Here is a 22502-nt window from a genome sequence, read left to right as displayed (position 1 = left end):
GTCGGCACTGTCGGTTGACAGGTGGGTACGCTTATCCGTGATGATTCCCCCAGCCACACTAAACACACTCTCTGACAAGACGCTAGCCGCAGGACAAGCAAGCACCTCCAGGGCATACAGCGCAAGTTCAGGCCACGTGTCCAGCTTCGACACCCAGTAGTTGTAGGTGGCAGAGGCGTCACGGAGGACGGTCGTGCGATCGGCTACGTACTCCCTCACCATCCTTTTACAGTGCTCCCGCCGACTCAGCCTTGACTGGGGAAGCGGTGACACAGTCTTGCTGGGGAGCCATAAAGCTGGCAAAGGCCTTGGAGAATGTTCCCCTGCCTGCGCTGTACATGCTGCCTGATCTCTGCGCCTCCCCTGCTACCTGGCCCTCGGAACTGCGCCTTCTGCCACTAGCGCTGTCGGATGGGAAGTTTACCATCAGTTTGTCCACCAGCGCCCTGTGGTATAGCATCATTCTCGAACCCCTTTCCTCTTCGGGAATGAGAGTGCAAAGGCTCTCCTTATACCGTGGGTCGAGCAGTGTGTACACCCAGTAATCCGTAGTGGCCAGAATGCGTGTAACGCGAGGGTCACGAGAAAGGCATCCTAACATGAAGTCAGCCATGTGTGCCAGGGTACCTGTACGCAACACATGGCTGTCTTCACTAGGAAGATCACTTTCAGGATCCTCCTCCTCCTCTTCCTCCTCCTCAGGCCATACACGCTGAAAGGATGACAGGCAAGCAACATGGGTACCGTCAGCAGTGGGCCAAGATGTCTCTTCCCCCTCCTCCTCATCTTCTTCCTCCTCCTCCTTCTCCTCCTCCTCACCGCGCTGAGATATAGACAGGAGGGTGCTCTGACTATCCAGCGACATACTGTCTTCCCCCGGCTCTGTTTCCTAGCGCAAAGCGTCTGCCTTTATGCTTTGCAGGGAACTTCTCAAGATGCATAGCAGAGGAATGGTGACGCTAATGATTGCAGCATCGCCGCTCACCACCTGGGTAGACTCCTCAAATTTTCCAAGGACCTGGCAGATGGCTGCCAACCAGGGCCACTCTTCTGTAAATAATTGAGGAGGCTGACTCCCACTGCGCCGCGCAAGTTGGAGTTGGTATTCCACTATAGCTCTACGCTGCTCATAGAGTCTGGCCAACATGTGGAGCGTAGAGTTCCACTGTGTGGGCACGTCGCACAGCAGTCGGTGCACTGGCAGATTAAACCGATGTTGCAGGGTCCGCAGGGTGGCAGCGTGCGTGTGGGATTTGCGGAAATGTGCGCAGAGCTGGCGCACCTTTCCAAGCAGGTATGACAAGTGGGGGTAGCTTTTCAGAAAGCGCTGAACCACAAAATTAAAGACATGGGCCAGGCATGGCACGTGCGTGAGGCTGCCGAGCTGCAGAGCCGCCACCAGCTTACGGCCGTTGTCACACACGACCATGCCGGGTTGGAGGCTCAGCGGCGCAAGCCAGTGGTCGGTCTGCTCTGTCAGACCCTGCAGCAGTTCGTGGGCCGTGTGCCTCTTCTCTCCTAAGCTGAGTAGTTTCAGCACGGCCTGCTGACGCTTGCCCACCGCTGTGCTGCCACGCCGCGTGACACCGACTGCTGGCGACGTGCTGCTGACACATCTTGATTGCGAGACAGAGGTTGCGTTGGAGGAGGAGGAGGAAGGTGCTTTAGTGGAGGAAGCATACACCGCCGCAGATACCACCACCGAGCTGTGGCCCGCAATTCTGGGGGTGGGTAGGACGTGAGCGGTCCCAGGCTCTGACTCTGTCCCAGCCTCCACTAAATTCACCCAATGTGCCGTCAGGGAGATATAGTGGCCCTGCCCGCCTGTGCTTGTCCACGTGTCCGTTGTTAAGTGGACCTTGGCAGTAACCGCGTTGGTGAGGGCGCGTACAATGTTGCGGGAGACGTGGTCGTGCAGGCCTGGGACGGCACATCGGGAAAAGTAGTGGCGACTGGGAACCGAGTAGCGCGGGGCCGCCGCCGCCATCATGCTTTTGAAAGCCTCCGTTTCCACAAGCCTATACGGCAGCATCTCTAGGCTGATCAATTTTGCAATGTGCACGGTTAACGCTTGAGCGTGCGGGTGCTTGGCGTCGTACTTGCGCTTGCGCTCAAACTGTGCCACTAGCGACGTCTGGACGCTACGCTGAGAGACATTGCTGGATGGGGCCGAGGACAGCGGAGGTGATGGTGTGGGTGCAGGCCAGGAGACGGTAGTGCCTGTGTCCTCAGAGGGGGGTTGGATCTCAGTGGCAGGTTGGGGCACAGGGGGAGAGGCAGTGGTGCAAACCGGAGGTGGTGAACGGGCATCGTCCCACCTTGTGGGGTGCTTGGCCATCATATGCCTGCGCATGCTGTTGGTGGTGCCTCCCCAGCTGATCTTGGCGCGACAAAGGTTGCACACCACAGTTCGTCGGTCGTCAGGCGTCTCTGTGAAAAACTGCCACACCGTAGAGCACCTTGACCTGTGCAGGGTGGCATGGCGCGAGGGGGCGCTTTGGGAAACAGTTGGTGGATTATTCGGTCTGGCCCTGCCTCTACCCCTGGACACCGCACTGGCTCGGCCTGTGCCCACACCCTCACTTGGCCCTCCGCGTCCTCGGCCGCGTCCACGTCCTCTAGGCCTACCCCTACCCCTCAGCATGCTGTATTAGCAGTGATTTGATTTCACAGGCAGGAAAGAAATTGGCGCAAGCCTGCAGGCCAAATATAATTTTTTAACTTTTTTTAAAGAGGAAAGGCCCACTGCCTCTAGTGAATGAATAATAAGTTTAATAACTGTGTTGCGGCCCTGCAAAAGTGTCACAGAACTTTCCTGTTGCAGAGTTATTAACTGTGGCAGAGCAGGTATTTCCCAGGCAGGAAAGAAATTGGCGCAAGGCTGCACTCAACCGTAGCTGGCTGCGTCTGATTTTTTTACGTTCTCCACGCAGCACACACGTACCCAGAGCCCTTAGGACTGACAGAGGAGGCAGGGCAAATATACTTTTTTCCCTTTTGTTAAAAAAGAAAAGGCCCACTGCGTCTATTTAATGACTAATATAACTGTGTTGCGGCCCTGTAAAAGTGTCACAGAACTTTACTGTTGCAGAGTTATTAACTGTGGCAGAGCAGGTATTTCCCAGGCAGGAAAGAAATTGGCGCAAGGCTGCACTCAACCGTAGCTGGTTGCGTCTGATTTTTTTTAGGTTCTCCACGCAGCACACACGTACCCAGAGCCCTTAGGACTGACAGAGGCAGGGCAAATATACTTTTTTCCCTTTTGTTACAAAAGAAAAGGCCCACTGCGTCTATTCAATGACTAATATAACTGTGTTGCGGCCCTGCAAAAGTGTCACAGAACTTTACTGTTGCAGAGTTATTAACTGTGGCAGAGCAGGTATTTCCCAGGCAGGAAAGAAATTGGCGCAAGGCTGCACTCAACCGTAGCTGGTTGCGTCTGATTTTTTTAGGTTCTCCACGCAGCACACACGTACCCAGAGCCCTTAGGACTGACAGAGGCAGGGCAAATATACTTTTTTCCCTTTTGTTAAAAAAGAAAAGGCCCACTGCGTCTATTCAATGACTAATAACTGTGTTGTGGCCCTGCCTACACAATTCTGTGCCTGTAGTATCAATGGAGGGTGCAATGCTCTGCACCGCCGGTTTTGAGAAAAAAAAAAAAAAAAGCAACACAGCTAACAGCAGCCTGCACAGTACTCCACACAGTTAAATGTGGCTCTAGAAAGGACCGTTGAGGTTCTTGAAGGCTACACTCACTCCTAACACTCTCCCTGCCTATGCAGCACTTCTGTCCCTAATACCGGGTGCAATGCTCTGCACTGCCGATTTTGAGAAAAAAAAAAAATTTCTCCACTGCTAACAGCAGCCTGCACACACGTAGATGTGGCCCTAAGAAGGATCGTTGGGGTTCTTGAAGCCTACACTCACTACAAATACTCTCCCTACAGCAACTCCAATAGAACAGCACTTTACCTCAGCTAACTCACAAGACATCTGAGGCGAGCCGCGGGAGGGGCCGACTTTTATACTCGGGTGACATCTGATCTCCCCAGCCACTCACTGCAGGGGGGTGGTATAGGGCTTGAATGTCACAGGGGGAAGTTGTAATGCCTTCCCTGTCTTTCAATTGGCCAGAAAAGCGCGCTAACGTCTCAGAGAGGAAACTGAAAGTAACCGGAACACCGCGTGGTACTCGTTACGAGTAACGAGCATCCCGAACACCGTAATATTCGCACGAATATCAAGCTCGGACGAGTACGTTCGCTCATCTCTAGTCTAGACTAGAAATGAGCGAGCATACTCGCTAAGGACAATTGCTCGATCGAGCATTGTCCTTAGCGAGTATCTCCCCGCTCGGAAGAAAAGGTTCGGCGTGGTGACAGATGAGTTGCGGCCATGAGCAGGGGGGAGCAGGGGAGAGAGGGAGAGAGAGATCTCCCCTCCGTTCCTCCCCGCTCTCCCCCGCCGCCGGCAGCCGAATCTTTGTCCCAAGCGGGCAGGTACTTGCTAAGGGCAATACTCGATCGAGCAATTGCCCTTAGCGAGTATGCTCGCTCATCTCTAGTCTAGGCACAGACAACTCATTTTAATACATGATAGCCACTGTTGCTTGCTAGCAGCTCTCTGCTCTGGTTCATAGTCAGGTGTCACAGCAGTAGACCGCTGTATGATGTACATAATTACTCTAATTGGACAATCCCTGTAAGCTTCCATATATATTAAGTAGTTGTCATTTGGCCAACATTGTACCACCCAGTTGGCATGAAAAGACAAAACAAACATCTACGGAAACCAGCAGAATGAAGAAAATCTAAAAAATATGAGAATAAGACACATTTTCAGGCTGTACCACTCCTCTAGCCTGTACGACCATAGGCACCTACAGTAGCTAATTTGGCTGTAAGGTCTACCTTGATTGAATCCGCAATGCTCATATGCTTGCAGAGGACATTCGGCTCTGATCTCCTACAAGTATATATTCCTTTGATTACATATCGTATAACTTGCCAATGTAATACCACCACCATATATATTTATACACGCTGCAATGCTAGGCTGTAATTTATTCTGTATGGCGTGTAATCTGGTGAGCAGCCACTATTGGTATGAGGATATTAAATAAATTAAATTCATTACAATCACCAAAGAGGAATCGAATTCCGGCTATTAAAATGAAGCAAATACAAGATATAGCACTGCATCAAAGAGGCGGCCGCATTCATTAGCATATAAAACAGAATTCAAATGTGTTTCTACTTGAGAAAACTTTTTCAGCATAGTTGATTTCATTAGATGTTTTACTGTGTTCTATAATGCATAGTGACTTGTTTTATAGAAATGGATCGACTTGGTTAAGCCACATTGCTACTATATTATACAGTCATGTTTTCTTATACCGACGCCATTTATTTAAATGTTCTCCCTGTGAGAACTTAGTGAATTATTATGGACTGAGATGTTTAATAGATGCTTGTAGTATGGGGGGGAGTTCTCGTGCTCGCTTTCTAATGCATAATTGGCAAGCGAGATGCTTAATGAAGGTTAATAGATGGGAGGGAAGTGGGATCTATCGAGTCACTTGTCATGATGTAAAAGTAACATAATGTACAAGATACAAGGGCAAATGTGATCAAGTAAGTCATCAAGTATTATTGGTTTCTTGGAAAGCCGGTTGCCAAACCATATGGACACCTTTAAACGTGTTATGTCATGAGGACAGCCCCTTCTCTTGTGCCATATTAGGTCATATAGACAGGTCATATAGGTCATAGATGAGGTCCCTAGTAACTGAGAGAGTGACTCTTGCTCTGGCAGGCCAGACCCCTCCATGTATTATATGGTCAGTCATTCATTTGAATAGCCAGCTTATAATACCCTGTAGGGCAAAGGTAGGGCCAGGTGCGGCTTTTTGAAGCTAGGCTTGCAAAGATCAACTGATTGGCAGCTCAACTTACACGTATGATGCGGGCTTAGCAGTATATTACAGTTGATACTCTGCTGCAATAGCTGGGGTTGAGTAGAAATCGAAACCTGAACATACAGCCACTTAGAGGCTGCGGGCAATAGTGACTGCAGCATCTAAATGGTTAGACCAGTGTTTCCCAACTCCAGTCCTCAAGGCACCCCAACAGGTCATGTTTTCAGGATCTCCTATAGCAAGAAGACTTGTGGCAATGTCTGAAGTTCTGACAATAATTTCATCACCTGTGTAACACTGAGGAAATCCTGAAAACATGACCTGTTGGGGGTCCCTGAGGACTGCAGTTGGGGAACACTGGGTTAGACAGAGGGAAGATGCTCCATTTGTCACCCGATCAAACCCCCATTCCTCAATGTAATTGTGGGATGCTGATGGGTAGTTATGACAGCTGGCGGCCTAGCAATGGTTCCTAGGTCTGCAATCTTAATATGGGTCCAAATAGGATGTCACATAATACAGTGCAAAATAGAAGTATTGCTGTGTATAATATGAGAAATAAAGCTCATACCCGATCAGGTCAGCTAATGAGATTTAGAAAAAAAATTGTAAAAAAAAACGATTAAATTTAAAATGGAAGAAAAAAAAAATGTTTTGCTGTATTACAAATATTTTATGATTAGAGATGAGCGAGTATACTCGCTAAGGCACATTACTCGAGCAAGTAGTGCCTTAGCCGAGTATCTCCCCGCTCGTCTCTAAAGATTTGGCTGCCGTCGCGGGTGACAGGTGAGTTGCGGCGGGGAGCGGGGGGAGAGCGGGGAGGAACGGAGGGGAGAGAGAGATCTATCCTCTGTTCCTCCCCGCTCTCCCCCGCCTCTCCCCGTCGGCCCACGAATCTTTAGAGACGAGCGGGGTGATACTCGGCTAAGGCACTACTCGCTCGAGTAATGTGCCTTAGTAAGTATACTCGTTCATCTCTAATTGGCAACCCAAACTATTAACCCTTTAGTGACTAGTGTTGCATGTTTTTATGGCGGTCACTAAAGGGCCTTCGGCTTAGCCATCATAAAAACACAGCCAGTTCTATGGCTGTTATAGGAGTCCGGTGCGCATATATCCCTATTCAACACCACCTCTACTCGAGCCAACCTAAACAACCAATCACCGTGAATTCAGCCAAACCAAATACCCAATCACCATGAATCAGCCAACTCAAATAATCAATCACCATGAATGATTAAATCCAAACAACCAATCAGGTTGCGAATGGTGTGGTGATGGGGTGTAAATAGTTAATACGCTTTCCGTGCCTAGAGTAGCCAGGACTCGGCTGCCTAATGACGGCCAGGTTACTGACGTAATGGCCAGACAAAAAAGGAGCAGCCTCTGATCCTAGCTACTTAACCCCTACATTCCTCAATCAATAGCAATTGCACCATGTAAGTGGTTCACAGGGGAAGGAGCTCTCCCTGTCACCCATCGGTACCCTTCAATGCAATTGAGTGATACTGATAGGTTCCCTTGGAAGCCAGAAGCCACTGGCAGCGTGTGATAGGAGAGCTGTAAAAAGTATACTAGCTATTGAATAATCGCAACTTCAAGTCCCCTTGAGGAATCAAAAAAAGGGGAAAAAGTTAAATAAAGTTGAATTAAAAAAAGACCTTGGAAAAAAAACTTTTCCCTAGAAAACCTCTTCCATTATGGAAAAAATTAAACATATTAGGTATTGCGGCCTTTGCAACGATCAATAATTTAAAAATGTTGTGTCCATTATCCCACTAAGTGAACAGCGTACAAAAAAAGGAAAAACCAATGCCAGAATTTCTATTTTTCATTCATCTGCCGCGCAAAAAAGGCAATAAAATAGGGATTTTAAAAATTGCAGGTGCCACAAAAAGGTAACAATGGAAACTACAACTCATCTGTCAAAAAACAAGACCTAACATAGCTCGGTGACCACAAAAATAAAAACATTACATATCTTGGAATGTGGCAATGCAAATATTTTTTTTTGTTCTAGAAACATAATTTTTTTAAATTATAGAAACATTAAAAAAATTACAGAAATTTAGTATCATTGTAATAACATTGACCTGCAGAATAAAGGTTAAATTTCATTTGGACCGTACAATGAACTCCATAAAAATAAAAAGCTTATAAAGAACAATGGCAGAATTTATGTGTTTTTTTTTCCAACCACCCACACACCTCCAAAAAATCTCAATCTAATAAAAGTTAAACAATGCATCACACGTATCCCAAAGTGGTACCTTTAAAAAAATGTAATTCTTCCCATAAAAACGCCCTTATATGACTATATTGGCCAAAAGAAAAACATTATAGTTCTTGGAACACGACAATGTATCAAAGAAAAAAAAAAGTGCTTGGTCATTAAGATGCAAAATAGGCCGGTTACTAAGGGGTTAAATTATTCAATTATCGCATTATATAAACCTAGCAGGGAATACAATAATAGGGTAAAACACAGTAGCAGAATTGTTGTTCTTTATTCATCCTGCCTCCCATAATTACAAAAATAAAAAAAAGCAATCAAAAAGTCTCATGTATCCCAAGATGGTACCAATGAAAACATGAACTCATCCCGCAAATGATAAGTCCTCACACAGCTCACTTGATGGAAAAATAAAAGTTATGGCCCTCATAATATGGTAACACAAAAACAAATGATTTTTTTGTGTGTTTTTATTGTGCAAAAGCAGTAAAACATAACAAAAACTGTATAATTTTGGTACTGCCGTAATCATACTGACTCATACAATAAAGTTAACATATCAATTATACTGCACTGTGAACACGGGAAAAATGAAACCCAAAAACAAAATAGAACTTATACAGCTACGTGAACAAAAAAATAAAAAAGTTATGAATCTTGGGAGGAAGGCATGAAAAAGGCAAAAAGAATCGATGCATCTTTAAGGGGTTAAAAAGAGTTTGTTTTGTGGCTCTCGCTCTGGCTGACTCAAGATACCTATGTATTAGTCAGAAAACCATTTATTTGAAAGGCCATTATGTAATACTACATTTGCCCTGCAGGAGAAAACTGGCAAATCCCTGTGACTCCAATGTTTCATATATTTGCATGCTACATTCAGAGTCACATGGGTTCTTGTATCTCTGGTACTAAAATCCAGAGGGGTAATATTTCTCCTTGTGGAGAGCACCAGTAAGTTGTAGGGAGCCTTATAGGCCATGCAATGCTCCCTGGGAAAAGGCTATGCAAATGATTAATTAAATAATGCCTCCCCAGCAGCATCTCTTGGGAGGTAACTACCCTATGAGTTACTAGTCTACGTTTTAACAGGCCTTTGACCATGACTAAGGATTAGAGATGAGCGAGTATACTCGCTAAGGCACATTACTCAATCGAGTAGTGCCTTAGCCGAGTATCTCCCCGCTCATCTCTAAAGATTCAGGGGCCGGAGGGGGGCGGGGAGCGGCGGGGAAGAGTGGGGAGGAACGGAGGGGAGATCTCCCTCACCCTCTCTCCCGCCCGCTCCCCGACGCAACTCACCTGTCACCCACGCTGGCCCCCGAATCTTTAGAGACGAGTGGGGAGATACTCAGCTAAGGCAGTACTCGCTCGAGTAATGTGCCTTAGCGAGTATACTCGCTCATCTCTACTAAGGATGTAAGCCAACTCGAATACTCATGTGCAGACAAATAATTAAGGATTCTTCCCTTCCATCAGTATACAGTAGGATTCTGGTTGGCTAAGTGAGAGGCCATCAACGTGAATCCAGGGTGCTCTCTCTCTTGTGTTGTTCTCCACAAGGAGGAACATGACCCCCAGACTCACATTGATCGCCTCTCATCTAGCCAACCAGAACCCTACTGTACACTACTGAGGGGCAAGAACCTCCGAGCAGCTGTGTATGCATTGATATTCTAGTTTGGCTTATATTCCCACTTATGTTGCAAGGGTTATTAAGAGGTCAGAAATTGACTCATAGGGAAGCTATCTTCTAATAGGTGGTCCTATGGTGGCATTATTCCATCACTCATTTGCATCTCTGGTACTAACAACCCCCATAGGCCAGTAGTAAACTGGGATCTTAGGTCTTATTCTCAGTGTAATTGTCTCTTCAATTCTCATCTATCAGTTTAGATGTTTGGTTGTGATTTGTCTCTACTTTGTTATAGAACATAAAGAGAATATTGAATACATGGCAACTTGTGTGTTGGATACGAATTGGCCCAAGGCAGAATTTCCATAGAGCTTCAATTTATATAATTTACTCAACGACAGCGACCGCTCATAACAATGTTATTGAAGTATATTGGAAGCATTCTCAGAATATCTTATGTACAAATGTTCTGTATAACGGTTAATGCACCCAAGACCATTAGTGCTTTGTGTAAATGTGTGTGCTCATCTTCAATGATTTTTTTCTTTCATGTAAGAAAAGGGTAAGGTTTAGGATGTGCAGAATGACATATTAAGAATGATCACATTGAATTAAAAAAAAGACATAAAAAGAAAGCAAAGGATATTTGATAACAAAGTAATAATAAGCTGAGTTACAGCAAGTAGCGTCAAGTAGCTGCTGCAAAGCCAAATCAAATAATTGAGATTATAATAAATACTTTCTGTTATTGCATGCTGCACACACTGAATGTTTACAAACCCAGAAAGGGAGTCCTATGAAATCCCATTCTCCCAGAGAAGAAAGCTATTTGGCCAAGCTCAAGGGTCACTTTCTTGCAATTAATTGCTAATACCACAGGGTTGGGCTGGCTAGATCAAGCATACACCATGCTACCAGTAGGTTCAGTTGGGGAACTTTGTGCAGCTGGTCCAATTGTGGAACATCCATATCCTCAAACCAATGTAAACCAGTGTTGGATTTGTGAGAAGTTGCGTTGTCTTGTTGGAAGTATGGCCAACCATTCCCAGAGTATTACCACATTGTTGGCAACACATTATTGTCTAGAATGTCAGGGTCACCTCCGTGTTCATGGTTCTTGTCACTACAACCAACGGACCGAGACCATGCCATGTAACACATCCTCAGACCATAACAGATCCTCCGCCGTACTTAACTGTTGGTACAACTGACTCAGGTAAAAGGTGTTCCCCAGGCGTCCTCCACAACCGGATATGTCGATCTGATTTGAAGATGGACAGCTCGATTTGTCACTCCATAGAACGTTCTTCCATTGCTCAATTGTCCAGTAATGACTCTCCTTGCACCATTGTAGAAGATCCGATGCATTGTGCTTTTTGATGAATGGCTTGTCTGTTGTGGCATAACCTGTATATTCAATAGCATGCAGTTTCCATTACAAACTATGGCGGACACCTCAAAGACTCTTCATCATGTAGCATGGTTTAGGACACGTGACATGGCAATAAGACACAATCCATTCTTCTAATAGGGGTGTCCAAATACTTTTTGTAGGCTGGTGTCCAAACTAGACAACCTAGCCCTGCTGCCTTGCTACAGCTGAGTTCAAGGGTGAGAGCATATGTCTCTCCCAGAAGAATAACACCCTCTAGGAGAGGTTATGCTTCTAGATACAAAGCAAATAAAACTAGACCGACCCCTTTAAAAGAATCCAACATATTAGAAAAACATTGAACTGATCTTTTTCTTAAAGTTATCCAATACTCATCTCACCCATGCAATAAAGCACTACAGTTTTAGGAGCTCGAATTGTAACCAACAGTAATATCTACATTTGCTAAAACCAAGCGATTTGGCGAATTTCAATTAAACCTGAAATTCACCCAATTTACTGCACATCTTCATCTAAAGCTCTTGACATTGAAATTCTTCTATTATGGCTAATTCTTTGTTATTAAATGTGGAGTCACTGGCGATGACTGAGACTTGAACTGTCTGGTCTAAAGGATGAGGAATGACAGCTCTGCTCATCTAACGGAGGCTTGATTTTTTCAGTTTTTCTTCTTGCCTTCCAGACAAATTATCCATGTGTAAATGACCAACTATGACAGACGTCACTTTAACGTCGAGGATTGTCCTCTATCTGTTAATGTCAACCAGCATTTGCAATCACATGAAATGCCACAAGGCAGGCTCCTGTGCGGCGCTGTGTGCCTAATCAGTGAGAGCTGACCAACCTGAAAAAAGGTGCAAATAGGAATTTCTAAAATAATATTAATTCTCAGCTAAAATTTAGAATGTTACTCATTTTTCGAGATTAGTTTCTTCATGCCTATGCATAGGAATTGAGGGTGCAGAAGTAGCAGTCGTAACCAGATCCTCTTGCTGTGGGATAGAACCTGTTACAGATTTGGCATTGGGGCCCTAGAGCTTCAGGCTATACTTATATGTCCATACATTGGATAACACACCTGTGCAATAAGTAGGATATTTCCAACATGATCAATTTATAATGAAAATTAAAGGGCAGCTGTGCAAGAAAGTGCCCAACTCCCCGAGAATATGTCATTTTACTTGAAAATTTCCTTTAGATATTTGATAAGGGATCTGCCATCTTTGACTATTAACATAGTATGTTAGGCTGAATGAAGAAAATGTCCATCTAGTTCAGCCTGTTTCAAACCCCCCCACCCCCACCCCTCTCCTGTTGATCCAAAAGAAGACAAACAACCCAAAAAACAACAAGGCAGAAGCCAATTTAGCCCATTTGGGGGAACTAATTCCTTCCTGACTCCATAATGGCACTCAGAATAATCTCTGGATCAATGTTTGAGTTCCTACCTAGCTCCAAGATCCAGATCAACAACCCCGCTGGTTATTTAATGTCTATATCCTGTAATATCATAGCGCTCTAAAAAGACATCTAGTCCCCTCTTAAACTCCTCTATCGATTTTTGCCATCACCACGTCCTCAGGCAGAGAGTTCCATAACATATCTACCAAGACATTGATGAACGGATAAGTACTTCACATAGAAGTACTATAAAACTTGTGTGGTAAGACATAGCAACTGCTTATTTTCCAGGATAAGCAGGAGAGTAGTGGTTGATTATCCATAGTTCTTCATAGGCGGTTACATTATCCTATGTTTAGCAGTCAGTCTCCTCATGGGAGGGCTTAATAATAATAGTAATCGTACTTTATCTTGTGGTTATCTTTTATCATCTGATTGTGTTATTGTTTTTTTGTTTACTTCACTTCCAAGTCACTCTTTTTACAAGCAGGAGGGTCCTTAAAATAAAGCAAAAAAGCCAAAGAAATTAAAGAGCTATTCTGACAATATACATTAATGGCATACCCCATGATCTGACCATGTCTGACCACTGAGTTTTGCACCACTGATTTGAACAAAAGGACTGAGGTCTCTTCAGGTTCTTTCACACCAAGAAGCCTTTGATCATAAACTATGGGGGAAACTTATTGAACACTTTACTCAATTTTTGTAGCATTAAAATGTCATAAATTGTTGCGCAAGTCATACTTACCGTAACATGCACTTCAGTGCACTCTTTACGTTCAATGGCATATGAAATGCCAGTCAAAGTAAATCTCCTTGTATGTGTTTCATTGCAACATAATTGTATAGAAGTTAAAGGAGTCTTCCAGTTTTGAACAATTAATGACATATTGGCGGGGTAGGTCATCAGCGGTGGTCAGCTACCCAGGAACCCCACTAATCAGCTGTTCTCCAGGGCTTTTTCAGCAGAAGCTCACAGCTCTGTACATACAGCAGTGTCCCGGACTGGTATTGTAGGCACAATTTCCAATCACTTCAGTGGGAACTATACTTGTAATGTCATGGCGGGCCATTGCTGTGTATACACAGCTGTGTGTTTCCAGTACACATAAACTCCATACACTGAAATAATGGCTTCGGCAAACTACTGATTGGTGGGGGTCCCGAGTGTCTGACCCCAACCAATCAGATATTGATGACCTATCCTGATGATAGTTCATCAATTGTTCAAGTCTGGAAAACTCTTTTCATTTATAAGTTTACTTATAGTATTGTAGGGTCTTTCTTAACTCCAGAAAGTACCTGTTGCCACATAGATACAGCTCCATACACATAGCTTCTGATAAAGCATGCTGCTGCTAGCTCATACCGATGAAATTAGGGGCATAGAGAGGGGCACTAAGATGGGAGACGTTTAGGTAATCCTACAGAGGACATTTGAAACACTTCTGTCACTCTCCTCTGAAAACATTTTAAAAGGGGTCATCCAGGACTTCTACTATTGATGACTTATCCCAATGATAGGTGATCAATGGTTGATCTACAGGATCCCAAGTAGCTGATCGTCAGGCCTACTGTCAGCGCAGACAACACTGGAAGCAGATACTGCTATTATTATTGCACTGGTCCAGTTTGGTACTACAAGAACAGTTCCCATTGGATTCAGTGGGAGCTGTGCATGTAGTACCAACAAGTACCAGAAGAGGATGGATGGCCATATAATTCTCCTACCCTTCCTGACCCCCGTAGTACCAACATCATCACCAGTCTCCTCATGGGAGGGCTTAATAATGATATTAAAAATAATAATTCTACTTTATCTTGTGGTTGTTATTTGTCATTTGACTGCGTTATCATTCTATGTTCACTTATTTCACTTCCAAATCACTCTCTTTATTAGGAGAGTCCTTAAAGTGGTTTTCCATGGAAAATAATATTGATGACCTATCATCAGGATAGGTCATCAATAGTTGATCGGCTGGGGTCCGTCGCTCAGGACTCCAAAAGATCAGCTGAGCAGGCGCATGCTGTCAGCACCGTAAATACACAGTGGTCAGAGCTGAAGCAGCGGAAGTCTCTGCGCCAACCTCCGTATAGTGGCTGGTGCTTATAACTGCAGGCACGGCTCGCGTTGATTTCAATGAGAGCCCTGCTTGCAGTTACAACGCCGGCCACTACACAGAGGTTGGCGCAGAGACTTCCACTCTGACCCCTGTGAATTTGCGTCGCTGACAGCATGCACCCGCTCAGCTAATCGGTCTTGGTCCCATGCGACGGATGCCAGCAAATCAACTATTGATGACCTATCCTCAGAATACATCATCAATAGTATTTACCATGGAAAACCCCTTTAATATAAATCCAGGAAACTAAAGAGATGAAAGAGATATTCAGACAATCGAAATTGCTTTAACCTACAGATGCAACAAACATTAACTTGTCATTATGTAAACTTAATACAGTGTACTACGATGCCATAAATCAAATTGTCACAATGCATCAGTCATGTTACCGATTGCTACATCGAGCTTGGATGCTGCTATTGATTGAGTTGACGGCGCACCGTGTATAATTATCACGCTACTTTTCAACCATCTAATCACCACACGGGGAAAAATAAGTGCAGATGAAGCGAATCTTAACTAATATTGACCAGCCAGATATAAGAACAGTCCAAGACAAGACCTTTAAGAATGCCTTGGTCTGCAATATCCAACATTCTCAGCCTTGGCGGGACTTGAAGCGCCGTTCCATATCACTTAAGTGACTAGTATGCCACCTATCTCTGCGCTAAATAAGGCCATGTATTGTAATTTCAGGAACAGCCTGGGAACATCCATCATCATATTTATCCCAGTTGTCCCAGCAAAGGTCATTTTGACATTGTCACAGCTCTCCCTAAACCAAATGTGACAGACACCTGTCCTAGTTTGAATAGCTACGAGAGAAAGTTCTCCCTCCATTCCTATTTTGCTTATGCTTTTCCTAAAACATTAACCCGCTACAATTTATCCTTAGGTGTTCTGTCAGAATTTATCCATCACGTCTCCACGGCTCTTCCACTATGTGGATAGTGATGAAGACAAAACATTTGCTCTCTAGCTGCACCTTGCGAATAGCTGAGCAGCACGTCTTAGCCCTACTGGTGAAAATGTGGGTGAGGCAAGACGTCTTGGCCTTTTCTTTAAATTCTTTTGACTGTCTGTCAGTATTTGTTTTTTTCCTATTCGGTCTAAGCGCCCAAACAGTGTAACCGTACAGCTCCGGCTCGGAATTTTAATGACTCTGTGAATAATACGGTGACATCTTGACCCCAGTCGGCTGGGGTGGATGCTTAATAGCGCTCAGGCATAAACTTGGGCTGCGAATCCCTCGCCTTTAAAATAGGCTGTTAATTTTTTGACAGAAGGGTCTTCTCACTGCAGGGAGGCGAATGCCTTCAAATAACCAATAAAGAAATAAAGTGAAAACTTCACGGCTGCCAAAATTAATCTTCTGTGTGGTCAATGTTGGCAGGTTTGTTACTGGAAAGATATGGAACAGGAAGAGGCTGCAGAAAAAGTAAAAACGGCTGGAAATGAGTCGTCCATCATTCTGACAGAGTTAGAAGGAAATACATTATATCACATAACAGTGAGAGCGTTTAACAAAGCCGGATATGGACCTTCCAGTACAGCGGTGCGTGGAAGCACCAAGAAATCACGTAAGTCACTTTATGCTCCTTACACTGACCTCCGGGTTTAGACCCATAGAAGTAATCTTGGGTTCACAGGAACATACAGGCAAGATGGAATGTTTGTGGTTTACGTGTTAAATGTATGTACAGATATAACATTCATCAAATTATGTTTTAATACTTTGTAATGGTAATGCATGAATCATAGTAGTTATCCAGAAAATCACAAAACATTGATATTTTTTTTTTGCAATACCACTCCTGACCATATGGTGTGCTGTGACGTAGAGACCTGTCAATAAGCTACACATAGCACAAAACACTTTTCATTAGAGATGGGCACTGAAACACTATGAATCACCATCTAGTGTTGGCCATGTGTAGTGCAATAAATCACATTTACTGCTCTTTTTATTATTTTAACATAGTTGGTGGTATAGGGTCTATGTTGTCTGGTAACTGGACCATCCCTTTAATTCTGTATTCCCTCACCTGTCACCCGCACCGGCCCCCGAATATTTAGAGACGAGCGGGGTGATACTCGGCTAAGGCACTACTCGCTCGAGTAATGTGCCTTAGCAAGCATACTCGCTCATCTCTATTCAATAAGTATAGTTAATTTATGTTCAAATGAAAATACGTATCAGAAATCTGCAGATTTCTGATGCTGATTTTAATTAAAAATTTTTTTTTTGGACAATAGCATGGTGCAAATCAAACTGAATTGGAGTGGCCAAGCTATGCAAATTGTGTATGAACATTCACCGCACGAACATTTGTGGTGCAGCGAATGTCCATGTTGACAAAGCTGCATCTGTAATGGTCGCACATGCATCATAATATCTAAATAATCAAAAATCATTACGTTTTGCTTGCAATACCACTCCTGACCACATGGTGAGCTGTGACGTAGTGACCTGTCATATTGAGCACCACATAGTGCTAGCCATGTATTGTGCGAATGAGGATTTGTTAAGTTCCATTTAGAAATACGGCACAACTGGCCCATGTGGTAAAGCAATGCAGCAGTAATGCCAACATGTATTCACACTGCCTAATTATCTCTTCGACAATATGGAATTCCCTCAAAATTTGGAAATAGGCAAAACCCAACTAGAATTTTAAATAGTCGAATGGCTCCGCCAGGGATATTTTTCCCAAGGGCGTATGCGCAATTGCTGATGCGCAATTTACTGTACATTTTCTTGCATGCAGGGCCTGCTACACGCATTGGACACACCCACGCCCTGATTTAAAAGGCTATTTAGTCTAATGACTTCCAGATGTTTTCTTTTCCCCCGCAGTTTTGCGCAATATTTCCCACATATCGTTACATATTATGTGCACATTTGCGCACCCCCATAGACTCCTACGCGGCCCTTTGGTGCACAAATGAGCACACAATAGAGCATGCTCTATAATATATACATACTGTGTTTCCCCGAAAATAAGACAGTGTCATATTAATTTTTGTTCAAAAAGGTTTAACTTTTTTACATATATAGCTGCCTGGACACTATTTAAATTGACTTTTTTAATTAACTGTTAGCAGGGCTTAATTTTGGAGTAGGGCTTATATTTCAAGCATCCTCAAAAAGCCTGAAAAATCTATATATACGTGCACATAAAAAAAGGAATGTGAATGAAACCATTCAAACCAAGTGTGACGGAGCGAACATATTAGACTGCGTTTTTGCAACCATTTACTAATTAACCATTAACTAATTAACGCACCAAAAAAATGGAACATGCTGTATTACCCTGTGTATTTGCGCACCAAGAGTTCCCATAGAAATATATTGGAGATGCGAAAATGTTTGCACAATATCATACACAACATGCTGCGTAATTCCATGAAAAAATGCAGTTTAGTTCTCATCCCGGTTTTTCTCGAAAAGTTTTTTTTCTTCCACAAGTGAACTCTAAAATTGTAACTGCAAATATTCTTCCTACTCAGAATCTCGTGATTTTTCATTCCGCCCAAATGGGGCTAAGCCTTTGTAATACAATAGCGAGATAAAAGGATTGCGGTTCATACTCTAAGTATGAGTTCAGTGGAGTAGAGTAGTTATTACCATGACACCGCTGGTGCGGGAAGGCTTTATCAGCCTCCAGCTGGGCGCAGGCCGACTATATATAGAGCCACACTGCGGGCCGGATGGGAAGACTTATTTACATTTCATTTGTATATAAAAGAGATTGCCATGATTCTTCCTCTCTTCCAGCTCCCAGTCAGGCTCCGAGCACCGTCAGATGGATACGGAACGGTTCCCATGTGTCCCTGGGCTGGGAGGCAGTCAGATCATTAGCAAACGAGTCGGATGTCATGGGATACAAGGTCAGTCACCGGGGAGTATTCTCTGTCACCAGTGCTTTATGTCAGGATGACCGTTCAGATTGTTTGTTGCCTTTTTTATGTAGTTTTTGTTTTGCTCTAAATAAAATCATAAAAAAAGATCAAAACATGCAACTAATGAGTGATAACAACATGTTTTACTGTTGTGTAAAAAGGTTTATTTTTAAATTTGGTGGAATGTATTTGGTTATTTTTGCGTGTGTTTTTACAGAAATTGCCATTTTTAATTAACATGAATTGTAGGGTCACTTTCTTTCTACTTAAGGTAATTGCACATGGGCGGTCTTTCTGCCCACTTTTGGAACGAAAATTTGGCCCGAAAATTGGATGGAAATAGCGCCCATTCGTTTGAATGGATGGGTTCACATGGGTTTGGATGGTGGGAGTAACAGAGAAGTCCTGAATAGAGATGAGTGAGTCTACTCGCTAAGGCACATTACTCGAGCGAGTAGTGCCTTAGCCAAGTATCTCCCCGCTTGTCTCTAAAGATTCGGGGACTCGCTCATCTCTAGTCCTGAACTGTATACGACCCGATAGATCACTGGAGTGGATGATGACCCGACTCAGACTCACGTATTCTGGCCATGTAATGTAAGCTGGGTCGCTAGAAAAACCTATAATGCTTGGAGAGATCAGTGGCAAAAGAAGACCTGGCCGCCAAAGGACACGATGGCTGATATCGTCAGAGCTGATATTGGCATGGATAGCACACAACTGAAAGAAGCAGGGCAATAGAGGAAAACATGTAGGGAGGGAGCCTTTAGGGTCGTGAACAACTAAGCGGCTAACAACAACACTTCACATGGCTTATTGTTACTTGGACGTATACTCCGAGTAACAAAAATTTAAGCATGTCCTATTGTTGACCTATTCTTGTATGTAAATAGCATATGTCAGGCTAACTTCACCCAGGCTACTGCAATATCGGGCTGTGAATCGCGGCCCAATGTTGCGCTCGCCAACATGCGATTTCCACATGGATATGAGGCATTTTTATATCAAAACCGCCTCACACTACTTCAGAGAAGTAGCAACCCTACTGTCAACCCTACCGTAGATTGTTTTCAGTGGGAGACCTCGCATAGGACTCGCATGCTCCTAGCACGTGGTCCGATGCTGCCGCCAGCCACATTGAAGACAATGGGAGATGGGATGTGAGGGCTTGCTGCTGCGTCCCAACGGAGGTGAGCCAGCTGTGGGGGAGACCGCTGGCATAAAACAAGATGGTGGACACAGGTGGCTCTGCGATCTTTCTCCACAAAATGGCCATGTCAGGGCCTCGTTGGGTTGCGCACGAGGGCGGTTCAACTCGATTTAGCTCAACTAATGTTGAGGGGTGTTGTCAGGGGTGACACCAATACCTTTAGGTGGTGAACTCTTGGAAAGGGAGTAAAAAATAACTGAGACGAGTCCACAGTTTTTCTGTTGCAAACCGAAGGTACACAGTTTACTGTCTCATTTAAGAGCAATTGTGTGAGGCAAAGCAAATACGGGTTTTCTTGTTTTTACATAGGACAATACTCTGAATTTAGTATTTTCCAAGAACAGTTAACAGAGTTCTCTTCAACTCACTCTCTTTGTGTTCACGGTTATTTGTTTATTTTTTGCTGCATCACGTTGCAATGCAGTGCAGGAAACATATCGCTCATGTGTATGACCCTATTTAAAAGAAAGGGGTTCATATTCATGCAAGAGTTTCTCTCGAAATTTTCATTAATATCAATGGGTTCATTCTCATTCTCGGAGGCCTGTGATGTGAATTCGAAAGGGTATGCTTTTTCCTTAAAGAGAACACCTAATAGGTGTGAGGAGACTTATAAGGACCTGCATGATCCTCTGGGAAATTGATGCAAATGAGTTCCATTGTCCAATCCTGGAGAAGTCTTATCTGGCTTTGGCTTATATTCCCAGCCATTGTTACAAGACTTGTTAAAATGTCAGACATAGACTTGCAAGAATGCTGCCTTCCAGGAGGTGGCGCTCTAGAGGCATTGTTCCGTTTTTCTATTTGCATGAAGGACCTCTATGTCTGCTTGGTGTTGCCATTGTTCTTGTTAGTATTCCCTCTTCATATCCTTCCATCATTACAATATCTAGATGAGAACATTTTTGTTTTTTACAGATGTCAAAAGCTGCAAATTGCGGTCATCTTGCCGGGATTTGCACCATTAATAGGTGTTACTGCCATAAATATAAATGTTGTCATAGAAAATAGATCGACATAGAACGTAATTTGCAGGATTTATACAATGAAATGCTACAAGTAGTAAAGCATTAACCCTTTCCAATCCAATTTGTATCCTGGTTTTCCTAGGGGGCTTACTCTTTTTCTGCCGTTATACAACGGCGCTATCTGCTGGCTAAAGCCAGTACTGCATGAGGTGACACGTTGGATATACAGTAAGAGAGCCCCGATGGACATCTTCCAACATCGGAGCTGTACAGCCTTAAATCATAATGTCACCAGACATCAGACAGTGGATTGGAAAGCGTTAATTCATACCTCTACGCCACTGCTCATTAATCCCCATAATTAATGATCATGCCCTTTCATTTATGTATCAGTAATAGTGATAGTACTTATGTAGTATCTAGACTACAGGTACAATCCTACCAACTGTTCCTGGGCCCTGGTGGCTCAGGGGGGCTTTAAGGTACTTCTGTCCTATAAGAAGTGACATGGTAGGTTGGGGGCCATATTTTGGTGCATGGTGTTGCATTTAGGCTGCACCTCTTTCCCACTAAGTAGCACCTCTGTTGTGCAAGCTGCAGAAAGTATCTAAAAATCATAATAAATAGGGTACAATGCACGTATCGGTATGCCAATTTTTGCGATGTCTTGAGCCAGAATTCTGGCACATGTATCTTAATAAATCTTCCCCTTTGGGTATTGATTCTACATGATTTCCAAGACCTTTGCTTTTAGTCTCCAAATAAAATGATTGCTGTTCCCATCAAGAGGATGAAAGTCTGTCCTGGTCATGTGATAGGTCATCAATGGTTGATCACCAGAGATCCCCGGCCATCAGCTAATCACCCAACCCACTGTCAATGCAGCAGAGCCAGACATCGTCATCGGGGTCGGAGGTGGAAGAATCGTGGAGGGCTTCACTCCATTAAAATCAATGGGAGTTGAAGCCTCCTATTCCACTGCTGACACCGGAGTCAGACATGGAAGTGTAATAGGAAGCAGCGCTCTAATTGATTTCAGTGAGATTCAGGTCCTCTATGACACTTCCACCTCTGACTCCAATGATACCGTCTAGCTCCACTGCAATGACAGTGCATTGAGCAATCAGATGATTGCCAGAAGGATAGGCCATCAGTAGTATTTACCTGGAAAACTCCTTTAACGAATGTGTTAGGAAGGAACGGCTGATGAGCTTAGCTCCTCCTACAACTCACAGGTCCAGTAACTTACTAACACCAGCCTCCCTCTCACTCAAAAGGCCAGGACCTTCCGGTGCTCTGAACTGCACATGAGCAGCAATACAGCGCAGTACTTCCACTCCTGTTCCTTCCATCATGCTCTGTTCACAGGATGTCAGAGGCTACAGACAGGGAAGGAAGTAGAAAATGCGGACACATAGTACCCGTTTACACATTGTGATGTACGTGTTTGTGATTCAGTAACATAATGGGGGATTTTTTTCTAAATTATTGTCCCAAAATGATTCTGTACGCAGAAAGTTCAGGTTTGTAATTTTCTATCCTGAGATTGTGCAACGAAATACTGACTTGTGTTTTCCAGGATTTTCCCTTTTTTTTCATTGTATTCTGAAGTAGTTTGCAGCCTGAACACAATGAAACCTTTTGCAAGAAAGAGATATCTTGTATCTGTTTCTATATTGAGGCTTATAGCGAGGCTCTGAAAGGTCACCGCT

At 43.9% G+C, this 22502-nt stretch overlaps 1 protein-coding gene across 1 annotated transcript in view; it reads left to right on the top strand.

Moving 5' to 3' along the window:
• Positions 1-22502, top strand: part of CNTN5 (contactin 5) — an 802468-nt gene that overhangs the window by 765349 nt on the left and 14617 nt on the right. Inside the window, exons 21-22 of the mRNA XM_066586592.1 lie at positions 16103-16289; positions 18488-18600. Coding sequence (XP_066442689.1) covers positions 16103-16289; positions 18488-18600 — 300 coding nt within the window. The remainder of the gene's footprint in view (positions 1-16102; positions 16290-18487; positions 18601-22502) is intronic.

The sequence above is a fragment of the Eleutherodactylus coqui genome, chromosome 1, assembly GCF_035609145.1.
Source record: "Eleutherodactylus coqui strain aEleCoq1 chromosome 1, aEleCoq1.hap1, whole genome shotgun sequence".
In the NCBI taxonomy this organism is placed as follows: Eukaryota; Metazoa; Chordata; class Amphibia; order Anura; family Eleutherodactylidae; genus Eleutherodactylus; species Eleutherodactylus coqui.
Note: the sequence above shows the minus strand (reverse complement) of the source record. Positions and strands in the feature narration are given on the sequence as shown.